Source organism: Plectropomus leopardus, chromosome 6 (genome assembly GCF_026936395.1).
Source record: "Plectropomus leopardus strain MGB_pleo_1.0 chromosome 6, ASM2693639v1, whole genome shotgun sequence".
NCBI lineage: Eukaryota > Metazoa > Chordata > Actinopteri > Perciformes > Serranidae > Plectropomus > Plectropomus leopardus.
Window position 1 is genome coordinate 13,788,592 of NC_142181.1, and position 25,490 is coordinate 13,814,081.

General features: G+C 39.1%; 1 protein-coding gene across 3 annotated transcripts in view; it reads right to left on the bottom strand.

Moving 5' to 3' along the window:
* The window catches only part of sphkap (SPHK1 interactor, AKAP domain containing), a 141,680-nt gene that overhangs the window by 47,436 nt on the left and 68,754 nt on the right, over positions 1-25,490 (bottom strand). For all 3 annotated transcript variants that reach the window (XM_088078823.1, XM_088078824.1, XM_088078822.1), the window contains exon 2: positions 18,304-18,392. In XM_088078823.1, coding sequence (XP_087934949.1) covers positions 18,304-18,347 — 44 coding nt within the window. In that variant the 5' untranslated portion in view covers positions 18,348-18,392. The remainder of the gene's footprint in view (positions 1-18,303; positions 18,393-25,490) is intronic.

Consider the following 25,490-nt stretch of genomic DNA (forward strand, 5'->3'; position numbering starts at 1 on the left):
TAATTAATAGAGCTCCTGCTTTCTTTTCAGTATACATTTAGAACAATACCAGAATAAAGAGGACCACAAATCCTTTCATCAGTAAGTGTAATTTGATTCTGATAGAATAATCTTTTGCTCCTATTCACCTTTGGAGCCTGCCCATCAAAACCTGTTGGTGACAATTTCATAATAAAATGTTTATTATTGCTGCAATTCAGGATAAAACTCCCCATCAGCCAAGCTTTGAGGCAGCTCCTTCAAACCTGCTTTCTCTGTATCGAGAGGAAAACTTTTTCAGAGACTTGATCAGCATAATAAATGTCTCCTGCTGACTGTTTTTGCAGTGTTCATGTGTTTGTATATTAATACTTTTCCTACATTCACCTCTACAGGATTCTGGAGTTTTTCTTCAATTAATAACCAAACACTGATTCTCTCGACGTAAGAGAAGAGGCTATGTGACTGCTGCTGGCTATGCCGTGTTGCATAGTATTTAAGGGGTTATACTTTTATTTGAATACTAATCAACCATATTCATCAGGTGTAATTACCTGTTTAAGTCAATTTCAAACATCTTATTGACGTTCTTTGTCTTTGTGTAGAGTAAAAATGAGACGTGATGTTTCTACGTTGTCTCGCTGTCAGTGGTGACTTCTCACCAATCTACCCCTTCAAGTGCCTTTATGTAAACCTGATCTACTGTACTGCTCCACCTAAGACTAAAAATGAATTTTCTTTTGATCTGTACTTCTTGTCAGTTTTGTGTACCAATGTGTATATTTATTTTTAATGCTTTTACTTTAAGGGAGACATTATAAGGTGTCATGCACTGGTTTATTTTGAGATTCTTTTAATTATTTTTTCTTTCCTACATGTCTTCTCTCAGACTAGTGGAAAGAAAAAATCCAAAATATTTTAATTATTATTTAGACTTCTGTTGTGGACATGTATGCAATAAGTGCATATTTCATTAGATAATCACTTATTTGCACACTTTAACATAAAATTTCAGAAAATTTTAATTTAAAAAAAATCTTATTATAAGTAATCAACTGGGAAAGTTTCATGTTCTACTAGTTAAAAGTTTAATCCTCTACACCTTAAATACACGAGAATATGTTTTCAGCACACAATCAAAGTACATCATATACTACCTTGTTTTTTTAAGTATGAAAATCAATTTTTATTCCGTGCACTCTTACACCATGTCAAAACCTGCTGCCTATGTTACCCACAATGCAGCTTAAGCACAGAAAGCCCAGGTCAGGTGTTTAATGCTAGCTCATTAAACCTTGAGCCTCTAGCCTCCAGCAGAGATGAGGAGCAGGCTACAGAGGTCCGGTAAACTCTACACTGCCAGATTTTTCATTTTCAAACTTCCTCAGAGACAACTAACGCTGACTCAAGTTAAATAATTACTTTTACACATCATCCTCTAAGGCTACAAGAAGATTTTTTTTTTTTACTTTTATGCAGTAGTTCTCCTTTAGACCTGTATGTAACAGACTTTAACATATAAAATTCACAAAGTTCCCCTTTAAGCCCTATTTTGATTTATAGACATACTCTGAAGCCCCCAATCTCTCCATAACCAATTAGGACGTGGCATAATAATAATGTCAAATGAGCTAAAAACTGGCCTATTGCGTGAAACACCACTAATACTTGGTTTAATGTGTTTTGAATGCCTATCAAGACACAATATCATCGTTTCCATCTGCTGTGGCATTTTAATAACATGTTATGATCTAATAAAGCAGAGGGAGGGCGGATTGTTGACTGAAAACTCATCTTTTTAAATATGTCACTTCAACATAAAATCTTTGTTGTTGTCATCATTCAGTTTGTCTCTCCAAAAAGTCCTGTTTCTAACTCTTTAGTTACTCTCTTGGTCTACTGCTCTTAGCTGCTTGCTTTCATTAATAAGTAACAATTCTAATGTAAATCTTGGGCTCACTGCTAAAAAGGAAGAGAATGGATGACGTGAAAGATGTGTGGAAGCAGAGGGTTGTGCAGTATGTAGTGTTTTGGAGGTTGGATGATGGGACGGTGGTGCAGTGAAGGTTGTAGGAGGGAGTGATGAAGGCTGGTGAGAGATGGAGGAGGGCAGGAGAGGTGGTGATAGCGGCACAGAGCTGCACTGTACTACAGTTGGAGCTGGTGGCGGTGACAGATTGTCGCTCTGGTCTGCTGCTGGGAGGATGCCTGCAAGTTTGGACCAGAAACAGCCAGTGGCCTTGTTCAAGCCAAGTCAGTGACAAGCCTGCTGGGTAATAATGTAATAAGTTGTAGTTAATGCTGATGAGAATATCAGTGCATGCATGTATGTATGGACATGGAAAAACTCCTTTAGGTGACCTTGGCTTAGCTTGAGTGGAGAATACATCTGAACACAATGAGATGTACAGAAGCTGGAAAAGGCAGCACAATGTCCTCTTGTGGTTTTATATCGAGTATTTGACTGCAACATCGCTGTAGTCAAGACTTCACTGTCAGATCACTAAGCTGCAAAGCTCATTGAAAACCTGAGCGGCAGGTTGAATTGATTTTGTGAAAACTCAGTATAATCTCTCCCTTTCTGTCTTGATATCTCTCCCTGTTTCTCTTTCCCTGTCTTTGCCCCGGTACCACTCTTCCTCCTTTCTCCCACACTGAATGTAATAAATCTCTCTTTCATTATCTTCATCCATCACTTTGCTCTCTCTTGGCAGTTGATTAGCGTCTGTCCACCCTAATCTTCCCCACATGGCGGAGAAATGGCCTCCCGATTTTCTGTTTAGACCCTTTAATCTCGTGGGCAGAAAAACAGAGGAGAGCAAAGATGAGCACACACATACAAATAATACTCATTAGTGTTTTATGTATATTTGAAGGACATTTTGAGTCTAATATAGGCTTAAATATTATCTGACAGTTATGTGATTGGATGTTAATAAAATGGAGATTATTTCTACTAAAAAACTGCAATAAAATGTTCGTTCAACATTTAATTACCTTTCAAATTATGCACTTATAATTGATAATAAATCCCGTATTTAACTATCCCTCGTGATCTTCGTTTAAGTTGTCACTACATTTTAGTTTTCTTTTGAAAAGCTGTGTCACCCATTTTTCATTTTCTATGTGTGTGTGGACCTGTTAGCTGCTGAATGCAGATTCATTTAAAACCCTTGCAAGCTGCGCTCAGTAAAGTGCAGATCTGCGGCTGTATTCAGCTGCCCGAGCTGATTCAGAAATTATGATGATTACGAAAATTAATACATTTTTATCATGTAAAACACAACCAGAAATCCTTGATTCATGCTGGACTTCTAACGGTTTTAACTTTGTTTGTAGGATACGGCACAACAAAGTAGGAAATAAAAACCAAATCATTTTAAGAAAAAGAAGATGAAATCAATGAAACCTAAAAGTCTACAAAAACAGGCAGGAAAAAACACTCTGCTTTGGATATGCTCCCACTGTGGTATGACACCATGTTGAGGACGGACTGAAACCCAGTTGCAGCCGGTTCGTGGCAGTGGAAATGTCCCTCCCGGCGCCATTGCAGTCAAGATGATAGCAACAAAAACAAATGTAGTTGACTTATTTGTTCCATATCATGCCAAACTTAAGTGGATCATATCATATCGGCTATGGAATAAATTTGCAGATGCTCTGGGTCAAAATGAGACCAAATTTTTCCATGGATATCAGTATTTGAGCCACTACTGTGCGTTGAAAAGACCGAGAAGTCAGCAGTCAATAGCGGTACAAACTTTCATAACTTCAGTAATTATGAATTAACGCAACTGCAAAAGGTCGTTGAACATACAGTCATACATGTGCACACAAAAAAAATAGGTTTATGGGTCCTATAGTTTGCAAGATTAGTTGTGGATAAACAGATACACTCACTCACTCATTCACACACACACACTGAGGCCTCTGAGGGTGCAAACCTGGTCATTAATGGTCTGACTTCACTGTGAGCCTCGTACGTCAGCAGCCATTGGCCGTACAGATACAAACAGAAAAAGCAAACACTGCCAACACAGAGAGAACCTAATTAACATTCACAATTAACAAGAAAAGCAAATGGACTTCCAGGTGCTGTGACTCCACAATTCAATTATTGCTTCTTACTGGCAACCTACTCAGTGAAGGTCAAGGCTGTGCCTTAATTATTGAGCACTATGCACTGTAACAGCACTGAGGATTATTGAGAGACAAAGGTCTCTCTTTAAAAGGTTAACTATGTCATCAGTGGTAGTGTTTAATAAGCATGGCAAAAACAGGCAGAGTTTGTCTAATTAAGGGACTGTGAAACATCAGGCACTAAACATGAGGAAAATGTGGCTCTGATGGAGATAATTACTGTGGAGGACTGGAGCTCTCAGAGCCAAGAGTACAGGATACAAACGTCATAGTGATCTAATCATCATGACACTCACAGATGCTCTCACATGTTAAGAAATACCTTTATGTTGATAAAAATAGATTGTGTGTTTTTCATGACTGAATGTCTACTGTGTATGTCTGCCCACATTTGTGAACCAGTGTGTGATGAACATAAATGATTGTGCGGCATATAATTTCTTTAAGCTATGCCAGTAGCGTGGCTGTAGGAATAACCACACTGATGACATTCACACATTTGTTCTGTGCTAATTCAGCCCAGTTGCCAAAATAAAATGTTGGCATTGTATGTTTTTGCAATATGCAAAATTTTTACATTTCATTCTTCTGATTACATGTATACAGCATGTGCTGTGAGTTTGGCTAATTAGCTAAAGTTTGCATGCTGACATGCGAAGTTAATGTGGTAATCATGTATAACATTACATTTTTTAAACATCAGTATGTCAACTTTGTCACTGTGAGCATGCTGACGTTAGTGTTAACTGGAAACACCTCTGTGTCTAAGTGGAGCCTCACAGCCCTGCGAGCATGACTCTTAGTCTTGTTTATGTCTTCAATCTGTCTATTATACGAACATGTAGCAGGTCAGTGCTAATAAAACTCAGGGTGCTTTTATGACTGGTTTTCTTTTTAAATGTCTCTCCATACCTCTCACTGTGCCTCAGAGTAAAATCATCCAAATACAAAAATAAAATGTGTCTTTCATTGCTGTCGATGTCCTTGGCACTGATGTTCAATTGCAGTTTAATTTCTCTACACTGAAAGGCATTCAATAAAAATAGCACCAATGCTCTTTAACTGCCAACTTGGAAGTGCCAGATAAAGACTTTGCAACCTGAAAATGTGAAAACAAATGGCATAACTGCAAAAATTCGAGACCTGAATCACCAGTTACTCAAAAAAGCACCACCTTCATGCCACATCCATTTATAACAGTTCCATGCACCCTGTTGGGAAACAAACGAACGACAACAAAACCTTTCAGCTTTGTTGGAAAAGGTAATTAGAAGGGAATTAAATGAAGCATCGGATGGCACCGGACAAAGGATTTGTGGGTGAAATTGGTTCATGGTGAAGGTGAGAGCAAGAACTGGATCTGGATTTACAAGATAATTATCAGACAATAGGTGATTCATTCAAGTCTAAGGATTTCACGGTCCAGCCTCAAAGGACAATGACTAAAGATTAACCTGTGACCACTCTGTCTTACTTTTCCACATGCACACACACTTAGATGTAGAGTAGGTGTGTGCACACTGAAATTTGATCAACCGTTCTGAAGCTAGGAAATGACCTCCTGCAGATCAATATCATGGACTCACAGCTTATTACTAAAACCCACTCAACTACTTGTGGACTAAGAAAAAGGTCACAGTACTCTGTGTTTAGACGTCGGTGGAAACTTGATTATTAATTCATTGCAACGTATCAAATCAGTGACCACTTAAGACCACAGTGAATGTTGTCTGTGACAACTGCACTGTAAAATCTGACAAGTTGATATTACTTAAAAGGGTCTACGAAACAGAGCGCCTTGAAAAATGTAGGTAAATATGACTAATATTCTTGAGTTATGTTGACTTTATATGCAACTGTGCGTTGTTTACTTAAAATTTAGTTACATTTGCTTAGTTTTGTGAAGTCATTGCAACTTAAAAATGACAAGTTTAATTAAGTCAATCTTTCTAAGTTTTAGCAACTTCAGTAACCATGTTTACTGTGCCATATATCTGTATTTCACTGGTTGCAAACTAGTCAGTCATGTTTTTATTTTTTTTAAAAAACATGTTGTGAAAACAGAACTTGCAGATCTCTTGACTTAATCATTAGCAATTAGCAACTTCAGTAAACCAAGTTAGTCTGAATTAACTTGATCATCACAACGACGATTTTGCTAATACTTAAAAAAACAAGGTAATTTATTTGTCATTTTCAAATTGCAATAACTTGACAACATTAAGTACATATAAATACAATTTAAGTAAACTTAACAATTAGACAGAAATCAAATATAAATTAAGAACTATCGTTATATTTACTTTTTTAAGGCAGTTAGTTTCTAAGACTATTTTAAGTTAGATCTATTTGTCAGATTTTATAGTATGCCTTTAGCACAACAACTACCTATGAGTGAATTATGAGTGTTCTGGAAGAGGCGTTAATGGTAAAGATTTCCAACGTTTAAAAATTCATGAAGAAATGGAAAAGCTATAAATGGCACGGGGGGGAGGAGGGTAAACAGCATGATCAATGCTCGCTCTTTGGCGGGCTAAATTTAGCCCTGCCGTACACTCTGTCCCACATGCCTGGGTTATCAGTATCATTTATCAAAATCTGCGACAGGCCGGACATCGCAGCTGCAGTAAAAAAAGAAGTGCCTTTCTGGCTGCTCAGGAGGCATGAAATCACCTGGCGAGGACGGGGATAACGCAGATGAATAAACTCTGAGCGGGAATATTAATCTGAGGCAAACATCTGTCCTTAGAGAGGGAGAGAGTGAACGCTACTGCTGCTGACTCATTCCCTCTTTCTGTCCCCCTCCTCACTGCTTCATCACACATCTACCCTCTTTACTCAGCTCCATTTGTTTCTGCCATTTTTTTTTTGTTTTTAAATGCTCCCATCTGATACGGCCTGGTAATGTGCTTTCATCTTTCAGTAAACACTTACTGGGCGTACAATATTCTTCATCTCTGCCACAGTTGTGGGACGAGGGTAAACCTTGGAGACCTTTTTTTTATTATCATGATAACATTATTTTGGCTGTAGTTTGTACAGTCGTCACTTGGGAAAGGGGTTAGTCATCCAGTCAGCGATCAGATATTTGATGCTCCCACACAAAGTTTACCTATGATTTGTAAAGTCTTGTGTGTCCAAAAACAGCTACCTTGAGCCGAGGAGGAAATAAAAGGGATGAAAAAGACACATCAGATCTGGGGTATTGGCATGAATTTGTTTGGCCTTCTTTATTTGCCTTTATCCTAGTTTTGCATCCTTTAAAAACATAGATAAACTGGAAATATAACACGCACACCAAATGGAGCATGTCATTGCCAGTGGAAAGGAAATTATTTTCTGCAAATGTTTTCCAAATTTCAATCACATTTCATAAAACATTTTCATAATGATGTTTAGGCAAACATAAGGATTATAGATAATACTGTGCTGTTGTCACGGGGCCAGAATGTGTACCTGTGGCCTCACATGATGTGTTTTTAAAGAGTAACTAAATCCCCCACTTCAGGCTCGAGTGCCTCCTCCTGAAATATTAAAAAAAGTCTAAACAATGGGCAGGGCTGGAAGGGGGGCTAAGGCACACCCAGTCATTAAATCATGCTGCCTCTTGATCCACAGCACCTTCCTGCCCCCTGCACACACACAAAGTAGTCAGCTGGTGAAAGGGTGACAACAGGGGACTGTTGTTGGTGATGAAGGCATGTAAAGGTCCTACTACCAGGATCAGCCGATAGCGAAATTCAGTTGCAAGCAGAGGGCAGCAACCATGCATATTTATACACAATATGCTGAGATTTAATACTTTGCGCTAAAATTTCGAGAGCTGGACCTCAATCAATCAACAGCACTTCTAAATACCCATATACCCGCACTGGTGCCAGACGGGCTGGTCTGAGTATTTCAGCAACTTCAGATCTACTGGGATTTTCACCCACAACCATCTCTAGGGTTTACAGAGTGGTCGGAAAAAGATAATATATTCAGTGAGCAGCAATTCTCTGGGCGAAAATGCCTTGTTGGCACCAGAGGTCAGAGGAGAATGGCCAGACTGGTTTGGGTTGATAGAAAGGCAACCGTAACTCAAAATTACCACTCATTACAACCAAGGTATGCAGAGAAGCATCTCTGAAGACACAACACGCCAAACCTTGAAGACTACGCCAGGTGCCACTGCTGTCAGCTTAGAACAGGATACTGAGGCTGTAACTCGCACAGTCTCACCAAATTGGACAACAGAAGTTTGGAAAAACATTGCCTGGTCTGGTGAGTCTTGATTTCTGCTGCGACATTCGGATGGTAGGGTCAGAATGTGGGGTATACAACATGAAAACATGTATCCATCCTGCATTACATCAACTGGGGATGGTGGTGGTGTTATGATGTGGGGGGTATTTTCTTGGCACACTTTGGTCTCCAATTGAGCATTGGTTAAATGCCACAGCCGACCACAGTCTATGAGTATTGTTGCTGACCATGTCCATCCCTTTATGACCACATTGTACCCATTTTCTGATGGCTACTTCCAGCAGGATAATGTGACATGTCACAAAGCTCAAATCATTGCAAACTGGTATAGGTAGCCTATAAATCTGCAGCAACTGCATAATACTATATTGTCAATATGGAGAAAATCTCTAAGGGATGTTTCCAGCACCTTGCTGAAACTATGCCATGAAGATTTAAGACAATTCTGATGGCAAAAGGTGTTCCAACGCAGTACTAACAAAATTGGCCGGTGAGTATCTATTGCTTTTCAACTGAAAAAAGTGTTTAGGGGGTTTAGTTACTCTTGAATGACTTTCGTTTAGAGATACTGGATCAGGTTGGAGTTTCCTTTGTCTTTGTGCAAAAATGCACCACACAAAGACACCTTAACACACTTAAGTGCTTGACATATTGGCATATAGCAGCAAGCAAATACTTCTGGAAAAATAAAGTAATGCCACTCATGTTGTCAACTGTTTTAAAGGAGCAGTGTGTAAGATTTAGGGGGATTTAGTCATATTTACATGTAAAAACTGCAGATTGCAACCAGCTGAAACTTCTCCCTAAGTATGGCGGGCGGTGCAAAAACGCAAATGGCCCAATCTAGAGCCATTGTTTGGTTTGTCCATTCTGGGCTACTGCAGAAACATGGCAGTGCAACATGTCAATTTCTGTAGACAAGGACCTGTTCCCTATGTAAATACAGATGGCTCATTCTATGGGAACAAAAACATGATACTTGTCCTCCGGTGATTAATACAAAAGACAACATACTTAGGATATTATATTCCATTTCTGCCCATATGTCCATTTAAATCCAAAAACACTGAACTTTTAAAAGAACATATCTGTGACATTGCAATAGATCCACACTGAATTTATCAGCGAGACATTCATTAACAATTTACTTGATTTGTTCATCTGATGATACTTGATCGAGGCAACTAAAGCCACGTTTTTACTGTTATGTTTGACAAAACTTTTCTACTTTTTTTAAAATATTGATCACACTAAAATCTTCACATTGCCTCCGACCATAATTCACACAGCAATTATGTTTTTTTCTGAAACATATTAGGCTGAAGACCAACAATGATCCACTGAAACAATTTCAAGTGGTCATTTTTTTTTATCATAAAGCAGTGAGAAAACCTTGACAGTGAACTAGTCAGTGTTTGCTGAAAAAAAAAAAAACTTAACAGAGTGACTGATGCCTCTCTATCAGCAAAGTGTGTGTTCAGCCCAGTGGAAAGACTGCAAACACTGAATGAAAACACTCACTGTACACACACAGTTGTTTAGATAGGATGGCCCTCCTCCACCTCTACTCTCCTCTGCTCTCCCTGCTGCCTCTTTCCCCTCGCTGGAGGCGATTGAGTGCTCCTAATCAGCAATCATTTGAAAGGTCATGAATGAGATGACTGTGGGAGTTGGCTGTAAGCTCACAGTTTGTCTAAGTCAGCTGGTGCACTGAGCTGGTACTCTCTGAGGTGTAGTTTCACTAAATTGGCTTGAGACCTTCACGGCACTTTTCCTTTTTTTCTGTTGTGACTTTGTTATGACCGTTTTTGAAGCTTTTATTATAAATACGATTGGGAGGGAACATTACTGCAATTCTCTCATCACACCAGGTCTTCATGTCTTAATTACTGTCAAAGGCCTTTTTCCCACATTGACAAGTCACAGTGGGAATAACACAGGCGTAAATGATTCGGTTAATGCTGGCCGTATTTAATTTAGCTGCGAAAGTTTCAGGGTCCTGGTATTGTCAATGCTGGTCACATTGTCATAACTACTGGGACACATGAAGAAAACAGAGCCATAGTTAAAGTTATTGGTAACACCTAAATGTTTAATGTGGAGAAAGGCCTATGTCTCACATGCTCTGAATTTCTGATGCTGCTGAAACGGGCTGTAGTGCTGTTTAAACATTTGTTCAAAGATAGTTAATTTTCTAACTGTAATAACCAGTTTGAATTCAAAATTTACATTTTATGAATGCAGCAAATTATTTAAGGTAGTATGCCTTGGGATCCAGCAAAAGTTGCTTTTGAATTCACTATCAGCTTGACCTGATGCATGCCCTCATGACCTTTTAGTAAACGAAGCTTAAGCAAAGATTTTAACATTGCAGTTTGCTGCAGAAAAGGTGAACACTGGTGAGCAAAGCCAGAAATGACACAAACGCATCTTAGAAGCAGTGTGTGGAAGTGTTTTGGGATCTATACTGTAGATAGGAATATAACTAACAAAAACTAGCCTGTTTGTTGACTTTGTCGACTCTCACTCCACAATGAGAGGCAATTCAAATTCATTTAAACAAACCGTGTGCCATTTCAAAATCACTCTCTCTTGATTTTTGGGAAAAGTGACATGACTAACATATTTTAACAGTTTGTGCTAATGCTTTTGATCAAGCAGACATGTCCACATATTACAGCTTATGAAGTGCTCTTAAAGGAATATATCAACATATTGGGAAATAAATTAACTGGCTTTATTGCCAAGAGTTAAATGGAAAGATTGGTACCACGGAGGAGAAAAAGGGAGACTTCCTGCACACTGTCCTATTACTTGCATAAACATTTAATATTCAGTAAATGTTTCGGTCATCAGAACTTCATCATGTTTAGTCAAGGGGCCCCCACTAGGTTTTCATCTATGGAAAATCTCCTCCTACACACATGTCCACACGTTTTTTTAAGGTGTGCATAGCTTCCACATTTGAGATTGATACCACTCTCATGTCCAGATGCTAATTGTGAAGCTACACATAGCCAGCTCAGTTCAAAGGTGAAAAAACAAATACACCTGTCAGCAACTCTAAAACAAAATATGTTATATCTTAGTTTAATCTATACAAAAACTGTAAAAAAAAAAATCACAAGTTGTAGTTTTATCTTGGGTAACATGACCATTTCCTGGTCTGGAGCAGGAAATGCAGTCTCTGCTGGTTACCTGACAAACTCATGGCGACGGCAAAACACAGCAACAAGAAGATTAAACAAACAAGATACAGCAAGTTAATATGTGATAGTTTTTAATGCTGGTTTTGGACACAGCCAGCACTGCTTCCAGTCTCTATGCTAAGATAAACATACTGCCTCCTTGCTGTAGCTTCAAATCTATGAACGGTTTGTACAGACCTGAGAGCACTATCAATCTCTTTATCTAACTCTTCAGCTGTGGTGACGCTGCTTTGCGTGTTTGATCAAACTAAAACCATGAAACAATTCTCAGACTTTGTTGACTTTGTGCATTTTTTCAGAGTGCTGTAAACTTGTATAAACAAAATGCCTACATAACCGTGTGCAGAACGGCCTCTGAGCCAGTCTGTGTGCAGAGAGATGCTGGGACAGATGGCTCAAGCCAGATTTAATCAGGCATCCTACTGTCTACAACCACAACGTTGTCTCCTTCAGTACAGATACAACAGTGTCCATCTGATCTCTACAACCACACAGCATCTGCTGAGGCATTCTGCTCGGTGTGTTGTTGCTTATGTAGTGTGTCTTCACATTTTTTTTTCGTGTTGCTCATGCATGAGAGCACAGATTATCTATACAGTATGTGCAGTATGCCCATGTTTGTGCACACAAGTGCATATGTTCCTCCATGCTCCCCTAGTCAAACACGCAGATTACATTAGACACATTAAAATCTCCAGTCAATGACAATCCACACTGGTTTAGAAAGGGTTAAACTTACAAAAGAAGACAGTGAATTGGAGAAGCGACAGGCAAGTGAGAGCAAAGGACATGAAACGAGAGAAAGGTAGCTGAAAGTGAGGTAACAAAAGCAGTGAAGGGACAAAACGTAAGTGTTTCAGAACAGCACTATAAGCACTCAATAAACTTAATGAATTTACTACACTATAAAAAAAAAATACAGGATCTGTCCCCTGCTCATCCCTGAACACAGCACCCCTTCAACCACACACACACATTTCTAAGCAACTTCTAATGGCAGCATTCAGCCAACAGTGCGAAAAAGACCCTCTAATGACCATCCGTCCTGCATCTCATTATTTCTGCTCCTCCATGTGGAAAGCTCGGGCTATGCTGCTGCTCAGCACATGTTCCACGGAGGATGTATCACAATTACTTTGATGATCACTTTGCTTTTCCTCTAGTGCCACCATGAGTTGCACATTTGTGGTTTTGGGTGAAACATCTCAACAATTATTGAATGGATAAGCATGACTGACACTGATGTACCCTACAGAATGACATGTAATCACTTTGGTGAATTGTTAAGGTTTCATTTAGTGCCATTTTTAATTCTTACAATTTTTTGTTTTATCAAAAAATACCTGCAAAGGTTTGCAGGTTTGCTACTTTGTATTTAATGTTTATTAGTAAATGCTAGCTTCAGGCCCCCAGGAAGTGTGCTGGGCTTTGAAGCCAAAAGACCCCAAAAGACTTTTAAATTGGTTGATAGATTTTTTTTGAGCATCACAACCCCCTAAAATGACTCATTTAACTATTAGAATTTGATCCATTCAGTCCGATAACATTTCAAAAGTCTGAGAGAGTCGTACAAATAAAATAATTTATTGCTATTTAAAAGAAACAAACTGGAAATTAGCCAGCCCGGTTGGCAGAGGTCTCTAGTGAGCTTGCTCTATGGGCCCAATGATGCAGAACATCTTTGTAATTTTACATCCAGAAAGTTAGACCTTTTTGGCGTTATGCGTCACCGAGCAACTTTCAGAAGAATGAATAGGCTCCACCGACTAAGCTGCTTCCAGTTCTCTTTATACATCCATGGTTAGCATGCTAATATGTCACACTAAGATGATGATTATGGTAAACATTACACTTGCAAAACATTAGTATATTAGTATTGTCACTGCATATTACACAGAGCACAGTGTTGGTGAGGTTATGTTGCTCCAGGTACTGGTGCGACATGAAATACAATTCAGGACTTCCAGTTTGAACAACACATCAGTGAATCTGAAAGCTGAATGCCAAAGCACTGCACAGAGGTTTATAATGCTATATGACAGGATCTAATCATTCATTATCACAGTGAAAATTACTCTATATTTCACCACAACATTTGTAAAATAAACAGCAGAAATACAGTGTTCTCGTTAAAAGGCGCTCAAGTGAGTTGCACGTCCTTGATTGGCTAATGAAGCACCTTACCTGTTAATGTCTAGTTGGAGCAAAAGTGACAGATTTGGACTGGCCCAATGCAAATGAAAAAGTAGGTTGGATTTATTTTATTATTTTTTTTATGCAGAGCTACAGACTGCCTAAGTATGGCCTTTCTACATGGCAAGTTTGGTGACATTTTCCAAAGATGTATTATTTTTTAAAAATAAAAGATTTTAACAAATTCTGACAGTTGGGGAAAAAAACAAGTCAACTAAGTGTGCGGCAAAGATAAAAATGCATCCCCTAACTCACCATAAGCAAAAAGATATACATATGCTAAAGTTTTCATTCATTTAATATAGTCTAGACCCATTTCCACAAGTTTCTCTGTTGGTCAGTGAGGCTGTTTGACCCTCCTGGTCTTTCTTTATTAGACCAGATGTTGATGTCCAGTCTCTTGCCTTCACAATTTTACCCTAGTGAGCATTGCTTCGCTCAAAAAGGCCCCCAAACTGGCAGTTTGTTACAGGTGAGAGACGACTGCAAATGTGAGCAATTGCAGCAGCCACTGGCCTGGCAAGACTCCTCGTGGTAGTAAATGTAATACAATTACAACATTATTCCCTTCACCCTCTCCTGTGGAGAGGCTGCCAATTCTTGATTTTTGCCCTGCAAGACACTGTATCCCCGCTTCTCTTCACACAAACAAATCTCACTCAGTTCATCTGATCTGCTGCTCCGATTTCCAAACACTTTCCTTGAACCTGGTGGCAAACTGAGAGGTGTGATGTTGGCACAACACTCAGAACAGCCTTCCTCACCTCCCACCATCGACTCGAAAAAAATCAAAGTCCCTCTATTTGTCCTTCTGCTGAAAATCAATGTTTTCTTCTCCTTTTTAGAGAAAAATATTTTACGGTAGAGTGTAGACATGGGTGCAGAAATACAGCGTGTAAAACCAAGAGCTGAGAAAAAACACAAATACAACTTCTTGAGCTATCTCACTCTTATGCATTTGTTCAACACTCTAACCCAGATATACTGCGAAGAGAAAGGCAAGTGAGACAGGATTGGAGATGCAGGAGGGACATAAGAAGCTGAGCGCAAAGAAGCCAGATAAAGCCAGAGCCGAACAAGGGCAGCATGATTGGAAGGCACAGGCCATTAGCATTGTTCTGCTTAATGGTGAGCTCACTCATGCCAAGAAAGGAACAGAGAGAGGCTAAAAATGATGGAGAAACAGACAGAGAGAGATAATCATTGCTGATTTACACCTGCTGTTAGAAGCCCCATCTTCCCTCTGATTAGTCTGCTTCAGACATAACTCCCCTGAGCACTGATTACATGCTTACAGCACCAGACACCTGCACACAAGCAACAACTAGAACCCTGCTTACAATGTTAGCGTGAAGGGCTCTTGACTTGAGACTATTTCTTGTTTATGACAAGGCAAAGGGAGAACACTGTCCCCAACACTGGTAGCTGACAGCTCCCAGATCACCAAGCTGGAGTGTCATGTGATATGGGATCACTGCCGAGTACAACCATCTTTCTGTTCAGCTTTGAAGCTAGACTGTGTATGCACAAAGGTTGTGTGCCAAACGCTTGACTCAGGATTTCAAGCTGCGTACACAGAAAGAGTGCTGACTCCAGTCTAGCTGGTGGTATTACATCAGATACAGCTTGTCTTTGTGTTGTCTAACAGGCAGTGCAGCAGGTTAGGCCTTTACGTGCCATAAACCTGGGCTCATAGCAGGTAAGGGTCAGCGTGCGGTCAGCTAGCAAATGCAACATTAAGGTTTAAATGTTTTAAGACTGCAGCAGCAGAGGCTGGGTGGTGGGTACCTGCGTGTCAGACATTACTCATAAACAGTAAGATGAAATGCACATCTATTGCTTGTGTCTGAAATGTGCTTTTGTGGGATTGTATTTTGTGTTTTTAGCCTTGCTAGCACCCTTGCTGTATGGATGTCAGTCTGTCTGCCACACGGTTTCAACCACTTTTGGATCGATTGCCATGAAATTTGATACACACGTCCATGTTTCCCTCAGTGATCCCTTAGTTCATTCAATAACAGGACACAACTTTAAATTGTCCAGTACTTTGGTTTATGACCAAAAGGGTTGAGTAGAAAACTCAGTATTTTAGGGGTACTGACCGAATTATGTCTGTACCACATTAAATCCAACAGTCTCAAATGTTGGTGTCTGAAAGCACATTATGGTAAGAATGGCACAGAGAAAGCCACAGACCTCTAAGGCCAGCAATAGAGCTCTTGATACAGCTCGGTCCAACAAGCGACCAAAAGACCAAAAACTGTTAATGTTGTGGGGGTACACGCCAATAAAAGTCCCGGAGTTGCAAGTTGCAACATATACACTGCATATGAAACATAGAAATGTAGCATATCTGTGGTTTACAGAAATGCAAAATGTAAAAAAAAATTCAGCATCTATTGTGGTGATTGGGTTGGTGTGTCAGAGGTCTGTAACCAGTCACAAAGAAAAAAGATGTACAAAATGTAATCTAATGCAAAGTCTAGTCTAAACCCTACCAACACTTTGTGGCCAATTATATTTACTTGCCATATTGTAAATAATAGAAATGAAAATCGGTAAATGTTTAGGGCCAGTCACTTAAAAGAAGACAAACTATTTTATAAATATCAGCATTCCTGATGTGTTAGCAGACAGATTTTCTTCTGTGCATGAGTTAAGAAGATGGATTGTCTTTACATTTATTGCAGATACAAAATGGTTACAGCCATAATATTGTGTATGTGCCCAAGACTCATCCACACACATAAAGACTGCAGATGACAAATGAACCACTCTGTCTAAGTTGTTCTTCTACTAAAGTACATTTTGACCCACAATTATCTTCTGCCCTACTTAAGTCTGTCCCAGCTGATTCATCCACAATCACCCCGTGCATCTGAAGTAGGTGTTTCTGATGCCCTCCACCATTTATCACCCCTGTCCTTCAAAGTGCTCCCCTGAAGTTTGATCTAGCCATCTGCAAGATGCTGCTGTCTATGCTCTGTGTTCATGCTCTTTTTTTTTTTACTATGTTTACATGCATTGTAGTCTTTTTTCTGTTTTTTCTCATCTGACTGCTGGCCCACATGAATAACACAAAAAGCTGGGGGGGAAATGAACATTGCAATTTCCCCAGAAAGTGAAAACAAATCACCTACAGCAACACAACCCACAGCACATTATTTCAGCCTCAGCTACTGCCAATGTTAAGTTCCCAACAACAAATTATGTCTTTCTGCTTCCCACCTTCCTTCTAATATTACATAAAAAACACCCAACGCTTCCTCTCTTTTCACTATCTGTCCCATTTGGTTTTCTGTCTGACCCTGAGATTGTGGCACCTGTTATACAGCACAGGCCATGCTGCTGAGACATCGGTGCTGTTGCTGATGATGAGGTGTCTCTCAGAGGCCTGTGCTCTCTCAGCAGCCTGGCATCCATTAGCGCTTTATGGCCAGCTCTCTGCCTCAGCAGTCCCAGTGCATGCACAAGTGTTTGCCTTTTCATTTTCCGCTCTCTCTTTCTAACATTGGTCCCCCCAGGACGCCGCCTGAGGATCCGATGATATATTGCTGCAATTAAGTGTTGTAATCACCCCGAGACTGGAGACAGATGTTCGTGGGGTGGAGCAACAAAGGGTGCCCCTATGTGGTGGGGAAGGAAATGCTTTGGTGATGCGAGAGATGGCAATTTTTATCAAGTTGGGTTTGGACAACGCAAACTGAGAATTAATGATCCCTGTGTAGAGCATGTGAGAGAGTATGTTGCAGACAATGGTGATGCATGTTGACACAATAGAAAAGCAGAATGGATAGTATTTTTTAAACATCTGGGTTACTCAACAGAAAATTTTTACAACCAGAAAAAGTGACTGCGGATCCCTCCATAATAGTCGTTTTATCATGAAAGCTGCCAACAGTGCCAAGACAGCACAATGTATCAAACATAACTGCTATTCAAAAAGCACAAACTCAACATTTGTTAGGGCTTGTTGTAAGCTTGTTGTTTACTTTGTAGACGATCCTCTGTTAACAGTGTTACATGAGCTACCTAACTAACATTAATGTTAAGATATAGTAATAATACCACTTACTGCATTGACAGCTCAAATACAGTTTTTAGAAGAGCTGATGGCCGATGATAGCTCATTTTAAGGCTAGGTTAGGCTTTTCTTTATCCGGTTTTCCCCTTGCTCCACGAAACCTTGTGTGAATTATTGGTGCGACTTTGTGTTTTTTTTCCCTTTTCTTTGAGCTTTTTGTAAAATAAATGATGGGGAAATACAGTCTGTCGCATCTTAAACAGGATAATGTTGTGGTTGTGGTCAATTTCATTGAAAAGACTGGGGGGAAAAGGAGGAGACAGCTGTAGCTGACACTTCTTTGAAGAAAATAACTGGACTCCATAATTCACACAAAGTATCATGAGGCTTGGAACATATTTTGTAGTTCTTTCAAAATCATTTCTTACCAAAAAAATAGCACTTTTTAGCTGCAGTGATAACATGGTGTTCGATATATAACATGACACTGACAAAAGAGAGTGTAGTTCTTACAGCTCGGTGAAGGTCCGCAGCACAGTGAACAGTGACGACAGCATCTTCAGTCCGATTCTCCGCCTAAGTGATCAGTTCTGGTTCTTTACCTGAAATACACAATGAAAGCTGAATGAATAAAAGGGCTTATATAAGCACATATACAGGCACACGCTGCCAGTGTCAGAAGGTAGGAACAGATGGCCGCTCTTCTTCGAGGACGCCTCTGTCCAGCAGTTCTCCTCTGCATCATCTGGCAGGTGTTTTGAAATGTAAGCAATTTAAAGCACAGTAGTGTGTCTTCACCTCTTCTTCACACACTGTACAGTCGCACACATAGGTGAGAGTGTGTATGCACACATGCACGCGCAAGGAAGTGATGCTCGATCAAACACACAGCATCTGAAAAGAATGCACAGATGTGACTTATCTCAGGTGATAACACTGATCCTGTTTGTTGTGTTTGATAGCAATTTAGATAAAATGCCAAACAATACACTTCTGTTAAGTTTCCACTATAACTCACAAAGACACAAGGGCTTAAACTTTAATATGAACAAGAACAAAACAGGAAAACAAACATTTTGAAACATTTATATTGAATGTTTAACTTCATAATGTGAATTTGTTGCTTTTTGCTTTTTGCAAGTCAACTGTTGACCCTTATATACATCAGAGTTAAGTTATATTTTTAATGTCAAGACATTCGTATTAAATACTGTTTGGTTGTTTTCCTGACACTCTTAGAAGGCTCCATATCATGGTTGTTTTTATTCATTAAATAATCACATTTTTCCATTTATCAGCCTTATGCATGACATGGTCATACCACACTGGACATGAAGCTAGAACACTGTTGTTAGCTCACACCATGCTCGTATTCAGTTTTTTTGTCTAAAATGTGATGGACATGCTTTTATTTTAAGTAATAAAACAATAATTTTGCTCGTATAAGTCAACAGCCGTTCAAAACGGATTTGTTTATCTTTTTAATAAAGGTGTACATAAAGCTTAAAATGAGTGATGGGAGTTTGGATCATTTGGAAAAGCTAATGGCTTAAGTTTTAGTCACATTATAGTCTAAAGTTGAACATTAAACATTTCACACAATAAACATAAACACACTGCTACAGGTGTTCATTTTATGCAAATTTAGATCCCCGTCACATGTTGAATCATCAACATTTTTTTTTCTTTATTTTTCTTAGAAATAAAAAGCTCAGTAATACCAGTACGAATGTAAAAGGGTAGGATTAGATAAGTTTATACTTCTTCCTACTCCTCCACCACGAGGTAATTTATTGTCCTTTTTCTTTCTTCTGTCATTCATATGTTTTTTAACAAGTGTTTTTGTTGTATTTTCCATGTTCAAAATAAAGGCATCAATCAATCAATACCTACAAAATGACTCTTTTTGTCATTGTTGGGTCAGATATTGGCATATAGGTGACAAGATATATGTGATGATAAATAAAAAAACTGAAATATCTATCTTGATTTCATGGGAACTGCGAGATAGCAAGCAGAAAACTTACAATGGCTGCAATGGTATCAAAACCAGTTCAAAAACACAGACATCAAGATGCAAATACTGTTCACTTAAAAACCTATAATGTTTGATTTGCAGTTTATGTTGTAAAACTGCAATGAACTGAACACACATAGAAACAGTTACATGTCTGCTTCAGTTTGTCAGTGTGACTCCAGATTACACAGTCGCACAGCTCGGTGGTTGTCACAGCAGTGTGATGAGGTCATGGCAAATTGTAATGAGGTTGCCACAAACATTAATGAAGTTATTGGGCATTTTAATGAGGTCAGAGCACACAATGATGAAGTCATTAGACTAGTGTTGATGCTTAAGTTAATCTCACACGCACGCACGCACGCACACACACGCACACGTACACACGCACACGTACACACGCACACACACACTCATTAATTGCTTCCTGTTACACAGTAAAGCAACATCCTCTTGATGACTGCACGATGGATGCAAACTTGGTTAATTCTATGAATGCATTTTCTGCAGCATCAAAGTGTATTAGTTCAACACAAGTTACCAACAGGCAACATTGCTGCTGTTTAATCATGATCATGATCAATGCCCGACCTTCACCAAGTGTTTTTTCATCGTAACTATGATACACGTTTACCTTAAAGGAGTCATCTAAACCCAAACAAGGCTTATCTTATCCCAAACTCAGATCTTTCCCTAAGTCTTAACCACAGCTCTGACACACCACAAAAAAGAAATTATTGTGCCACAAATAATTGAAATAAACAAATGTGATTTTTAAGGACATTTTATGTCATTAATGTGATGACACTGTAATTGCATACTAATGTGAGTTCAATTAACTTAGTTAATCATAATCTATTTAATTTTTTTTTGTAAATTAGGATTGGAATGACATCCTTGATAAAAACAAATAAATAAACCTGTGTATGTGTGTGTGTGGGGAGAGAAGCTGAGTCCCCTCGGTAAAACTTGGAGAGAAACAGCGAGAGGATTTATCCGCTTTGCTCTGAAACTTGTGGCAAACAGTGCAATACATAGATTTTTGACCACATCCTCAAACAAACTAAACTTTGTGTTCCTAGGATAATTGAAATGCTCGTTTGCACATCAGCTGATAAACTTTACTCACCGACATTTTCTTGCTACTCCCCCATCAGCACTGTGGATGTGCAAATCTCAACAGAGATAAGAATGAAGCAAGATGGCTCACCCTTTTGGTAATTTAATCATCAGCTTGGCTTAGAGCTTTTATAGCCAGTGGATAAATCCAAGGACAAGCTGAAGTATTGTCTTGGAGAAAGCTGCCCTTTCAAAATGTTGTTTTAAAACCTATTTTAGCTTAGAGCTTACATGTTGCATATTGCTGAATGAATGTGTTCAAATTATCACACAGCAATTTAGGGGCCAGGCAGTACACCATCGTAGATGATCTATAAACAATGCAAAGAGAGTTGAAAAACAGGATGTTCAGGTTTTCCCTGGGGACCTTTGACAGTTTAATCTGATTCTGAGAAGAACGAGATGCATTGAAGCTCTGAGGAAAACATACAGTACATGTTACATCACCAGCGTCTCTTCCTCAAAGGAGCAAAGGCTACTTCTAAAAACACAGCATTATTGGACCCTTTAACATCATAAATCAATGCACAAAGAGAACAAACTCCTTTCATTCCAAAGAACAGGCCTCGCCTCCACTCTACCAACAATGGATGAAGGTGTTAAAAATGCATCTACACTCTCTCAGCAGCAAATCACTCCTCCTGCAGCACACCGAGCCTGTAACAAACACGCCAGCCTCGTCAGAAAATACAAACAATTGCTTACACATCCAGCAGTTACAGAGCAACATTATCATTCGTTTGTAGTTTCTGTACAACATATGAATCAAAGTAGGGCTGGGCTACATATTGATAGATCATTTTTATTGATATGAGACTGGAAATTGTCTTAGATTCTGGATATCCTAACAATGGAAGTTTTGCCTCTTCCTGGTTTTTAACAATGACATGCCATCAGGGTAGGCAAGATAGTCAATGCCTACCCCGTCTTGCTTGTGAATCACATTTTGTGTGAATGTCATGTCATGACATAAAATTTCATTTGTAATGTTACTGTTTATTCTTGTGATTTCTATGTTTAGTTTGTGTATTAATTCAATAGTTAAGGTGTTGCAATGAGAAATGTAGCAGTTGCGCATCATCTAGTACAAAAATAATGGAGAAAGGCAAAGCTTTTAATCCCCTTCACTGTGAATACAAGGGCATGTTAACCATGCACACTTTGATCCTGTATTATACAACATTAATGTTAAAAGCAGAACTTGTCTGTGCTTTTTTACCTAAATATGCTACAAATGCTCTTCATTTCACACCGAAAATATGCACAGCTGGATTTGAACGTCACTACGTCAGAGCTCATTGTAGCTAACGTATGTCATTATCAGTGTTATCATTGGACATCTCGGGACTGAATGATTTTGCAAAATTGGACTTTCAAAGCAAATTACAGCATGGGGAGGACGACTACAGCCTCAACCAAGCTACATCAACTAATGGGACGGAAACGAGAAGATTGGCTCTTGCTGTCCAGCTATCCCACACGTAAAGACCAGTTTTACAACACTGTAACTGATGTTTTCACCGGGAAAGATGGACAAATGGATGCTATCAAAAAGTAGATCTGCATATCAGTGAGTCAGTGAATGTTTATGTTTGGCTTCATATTGAGTTGAGCTGTGTGTTTTATTGATAACAGAAACAGAGCTGGTCGCTGTGCCATGAGTAAGAATATGGTTGAATTCTGATACTGAACAGAGGTTTCTGGTGCTGAGGTGAGGAGTTACATTTCGGAAGCAGGTACTCTGTAGCCAGTCTTGTACAGTATGGGAATCCTGTGTCATTGCTGATGGGAACTTGCTTTATATTGGCCGGTGTGTGCGCATGCATCCATAAAGTGAAAGAAGAAATATTTTATAAGGTCTATCTGGCTTTCAAAACACAATGCCTCCCCCAGGAGGTACAGTTTTTTTGTCCACCAATCAGAAGACCAGCTGTTCTATCCTCCGTACTTAATCCCAAATTGTGGGTGCATGTGATTGTTTAAAACTGAATAGCAGATGGCACCTTGTATAGCATGTCTTAGCCACCAGTGTATGAATGTCTGTGCGAATGTGACATGTACTGTAAAAAGTTCCTTGTTATGAGTCCTTCAACATTCACCTTGTTATTTGATACATTATTATAAAAATATCGCACAGCTGCTTTTTAAAAAGCAGGTCTGTAAAATATAGGTAATCACTTCAGTTCAGCTTTTTGACCGCTGAAGTGGAATCTGAAACATACTCTTGGTAACTACACCAACGCAGATGACAACACCTGGCTCGTGATCTACCAAACATATGGCAGGGTTTTACATATTCATGTTTTTTTTTCTTACATCCCTGTGGAGGCAAAACACCCCAGTCCTCAAGTAGGCAATACAGGGATTGTGTAACTAGCCCTTCAATAACAACACAAATCTATAATCTATAATGAAAGATTACAGATTCCACTTGCTCATAATAAAGCTGATACAACACCATTGTTTCAGCGCGAGGCAAATGTCAGGGTTAATGAGCCTTTTCACTGTCTAGAGCCGTCTACAACAATACTGACGCACGTTCTTATTCATGTCATGAGTTTTCACACATCACAGCCGTGACACCCCCAGTCTGTCTCAGGTGTTTTATTGCAGTCGCGCAACAGGACGTTTAGACCATGCTGAGAAGAAATGAAACTGCAAATAGCTCTCTGAATTTGCTTTAACATGCTTGGAGAACCAAATGGGCAGAATTTGTCACATGGGACATCTAAGGTTGATATGCAGTTTACAGTAAATGTTAATTACAAAGTGATTATAGCTTATAGCACGATTAAAATTATCTTAATATTAAGACTATGAAGAATACTGACAGGAAACTAAGATTTACGTTGAAATAATTTTTCTGTCAGGACTAAGGAGGACATAGGGGGCTTGAGGTAAGTGGGGCCAGGGGGGCATTGCAACTTCAGTGAGCATCACTTGTTCTGCTTTTTCATTAGGCACTGGGAAATCAGGATGGCAGCTTGGCGTCACAGAATCAGCCATGCAGCCCTTCTGGCAGTTTTTGTGCTAGTTGGACTTCAGTATGTGGCCAGGTCTCTCTACAGTACCTGCCAAAAACATTCTCTCCTTTTTTCTTTTCTCCCTGTATCAAAGTGATTCTCCTTTTCCTCCCATTATGTTTGAATTGATGAAACCAAGGAAAACAAGGAGAGAAAATGGGGAAGGAAATGGAAATGGGAATGGTGAATTGTGAATGTGTTAAAGCACCAGCCACTGACAGCACCAGTGATAAGGCTCCCCCCTCGCTGTGCAACCTCTGCTGACTCAACTACTCCGCCTTGATTAAGTTTGATAACCCCTTATCCCTCCATCTTCTCTCCTTTCTACCCCTTGCTAACATTTCCATATGCACCTCCATCTGTGCGCTGCCTCACTCGTTCATTTCTCACCTCATTTATGTGCTGCATAGCTGCTCTTTCTGTCGCCTATAAAACCACAATCATACATCACTGTGATATTTTCTGCCCTATACATACTGATGCCTCTTTAAACTCTGCATGTGTGCAATATTCAGAAAATGCAGTCATTACAGTTAAAGGGACTTTTTTCTCTCTTGTTATTTGTATTGATCACTGTAGCTTTCATTTGCTATTTACGAATTCACCATTACTAAAAACAAATGATCCTTCATTACATTTATTTAATGTAGAGCAGACACTGGTAATCCGTCATTCTGTTAATTTCCAGCATTGTTTCATTTGTTAAATTAAAACTAAATCAAATATTGATCCATAGCTGTTTTGGCTTAAAAATGAATCAAAATACGGTATGTGACATGAACTGTAGCTATATTTTTAATAATTCCTCAGTGAGCTGCTTTATTAGAGCAATAACAAGACTCAGCGCCTTGTCAAAGTGGCTAAAAGGAGGTCTGAGAAAAGATGATTGAGACTGAACAAGTGACAGCGATTTTGTCATCTGACACATAAATCAGTGACTGTCAGGGCATGTTCATACTGTATTTCATGTTCGTCGGCAACTTTAGAGTACTGACTGATTTCATCGATGCCATTATCAACTCTGCTTATCAGTCAGATTCTTCATCGATTCCTGATTAATTTTCTGTGTGGAAAAAGAGTAGACCTACAAAGGTTTTCAGGGACAACCCACAGTCTGAACACAATGTGCATCATGTAATGAAAGAATATTGGTAGCACTGGTTTTCATTTTTGCCCCAAAGAAAAATCTGCTTAGCCTGCCTGTATGTTGATAATGTTGTTTTAACCTTAACTATGTTATTATAACATATGACATTCACACTAGGTTTTTACCACACATTTTCTTTGTTTTGCCAAACTTGCCTGCCATTTTTTAAAAGATAACAGATTCATAATTAATTCAAACATGATTTCAGCTAGCTGGCTTACATGAAGACGGTGACAGAACATGGGGGAAAAACAGAAATGTATGAATGTATGTTAGTTTACATTATAAGGAAGGTCTAGGGATGACAATTTCAAAACTTAGTACTTTAAGAATTCCACAACCTTTCCAAAATGTTCTTTTTTTTTTTTTTTAATAACCATGGCTTTTCCTGACC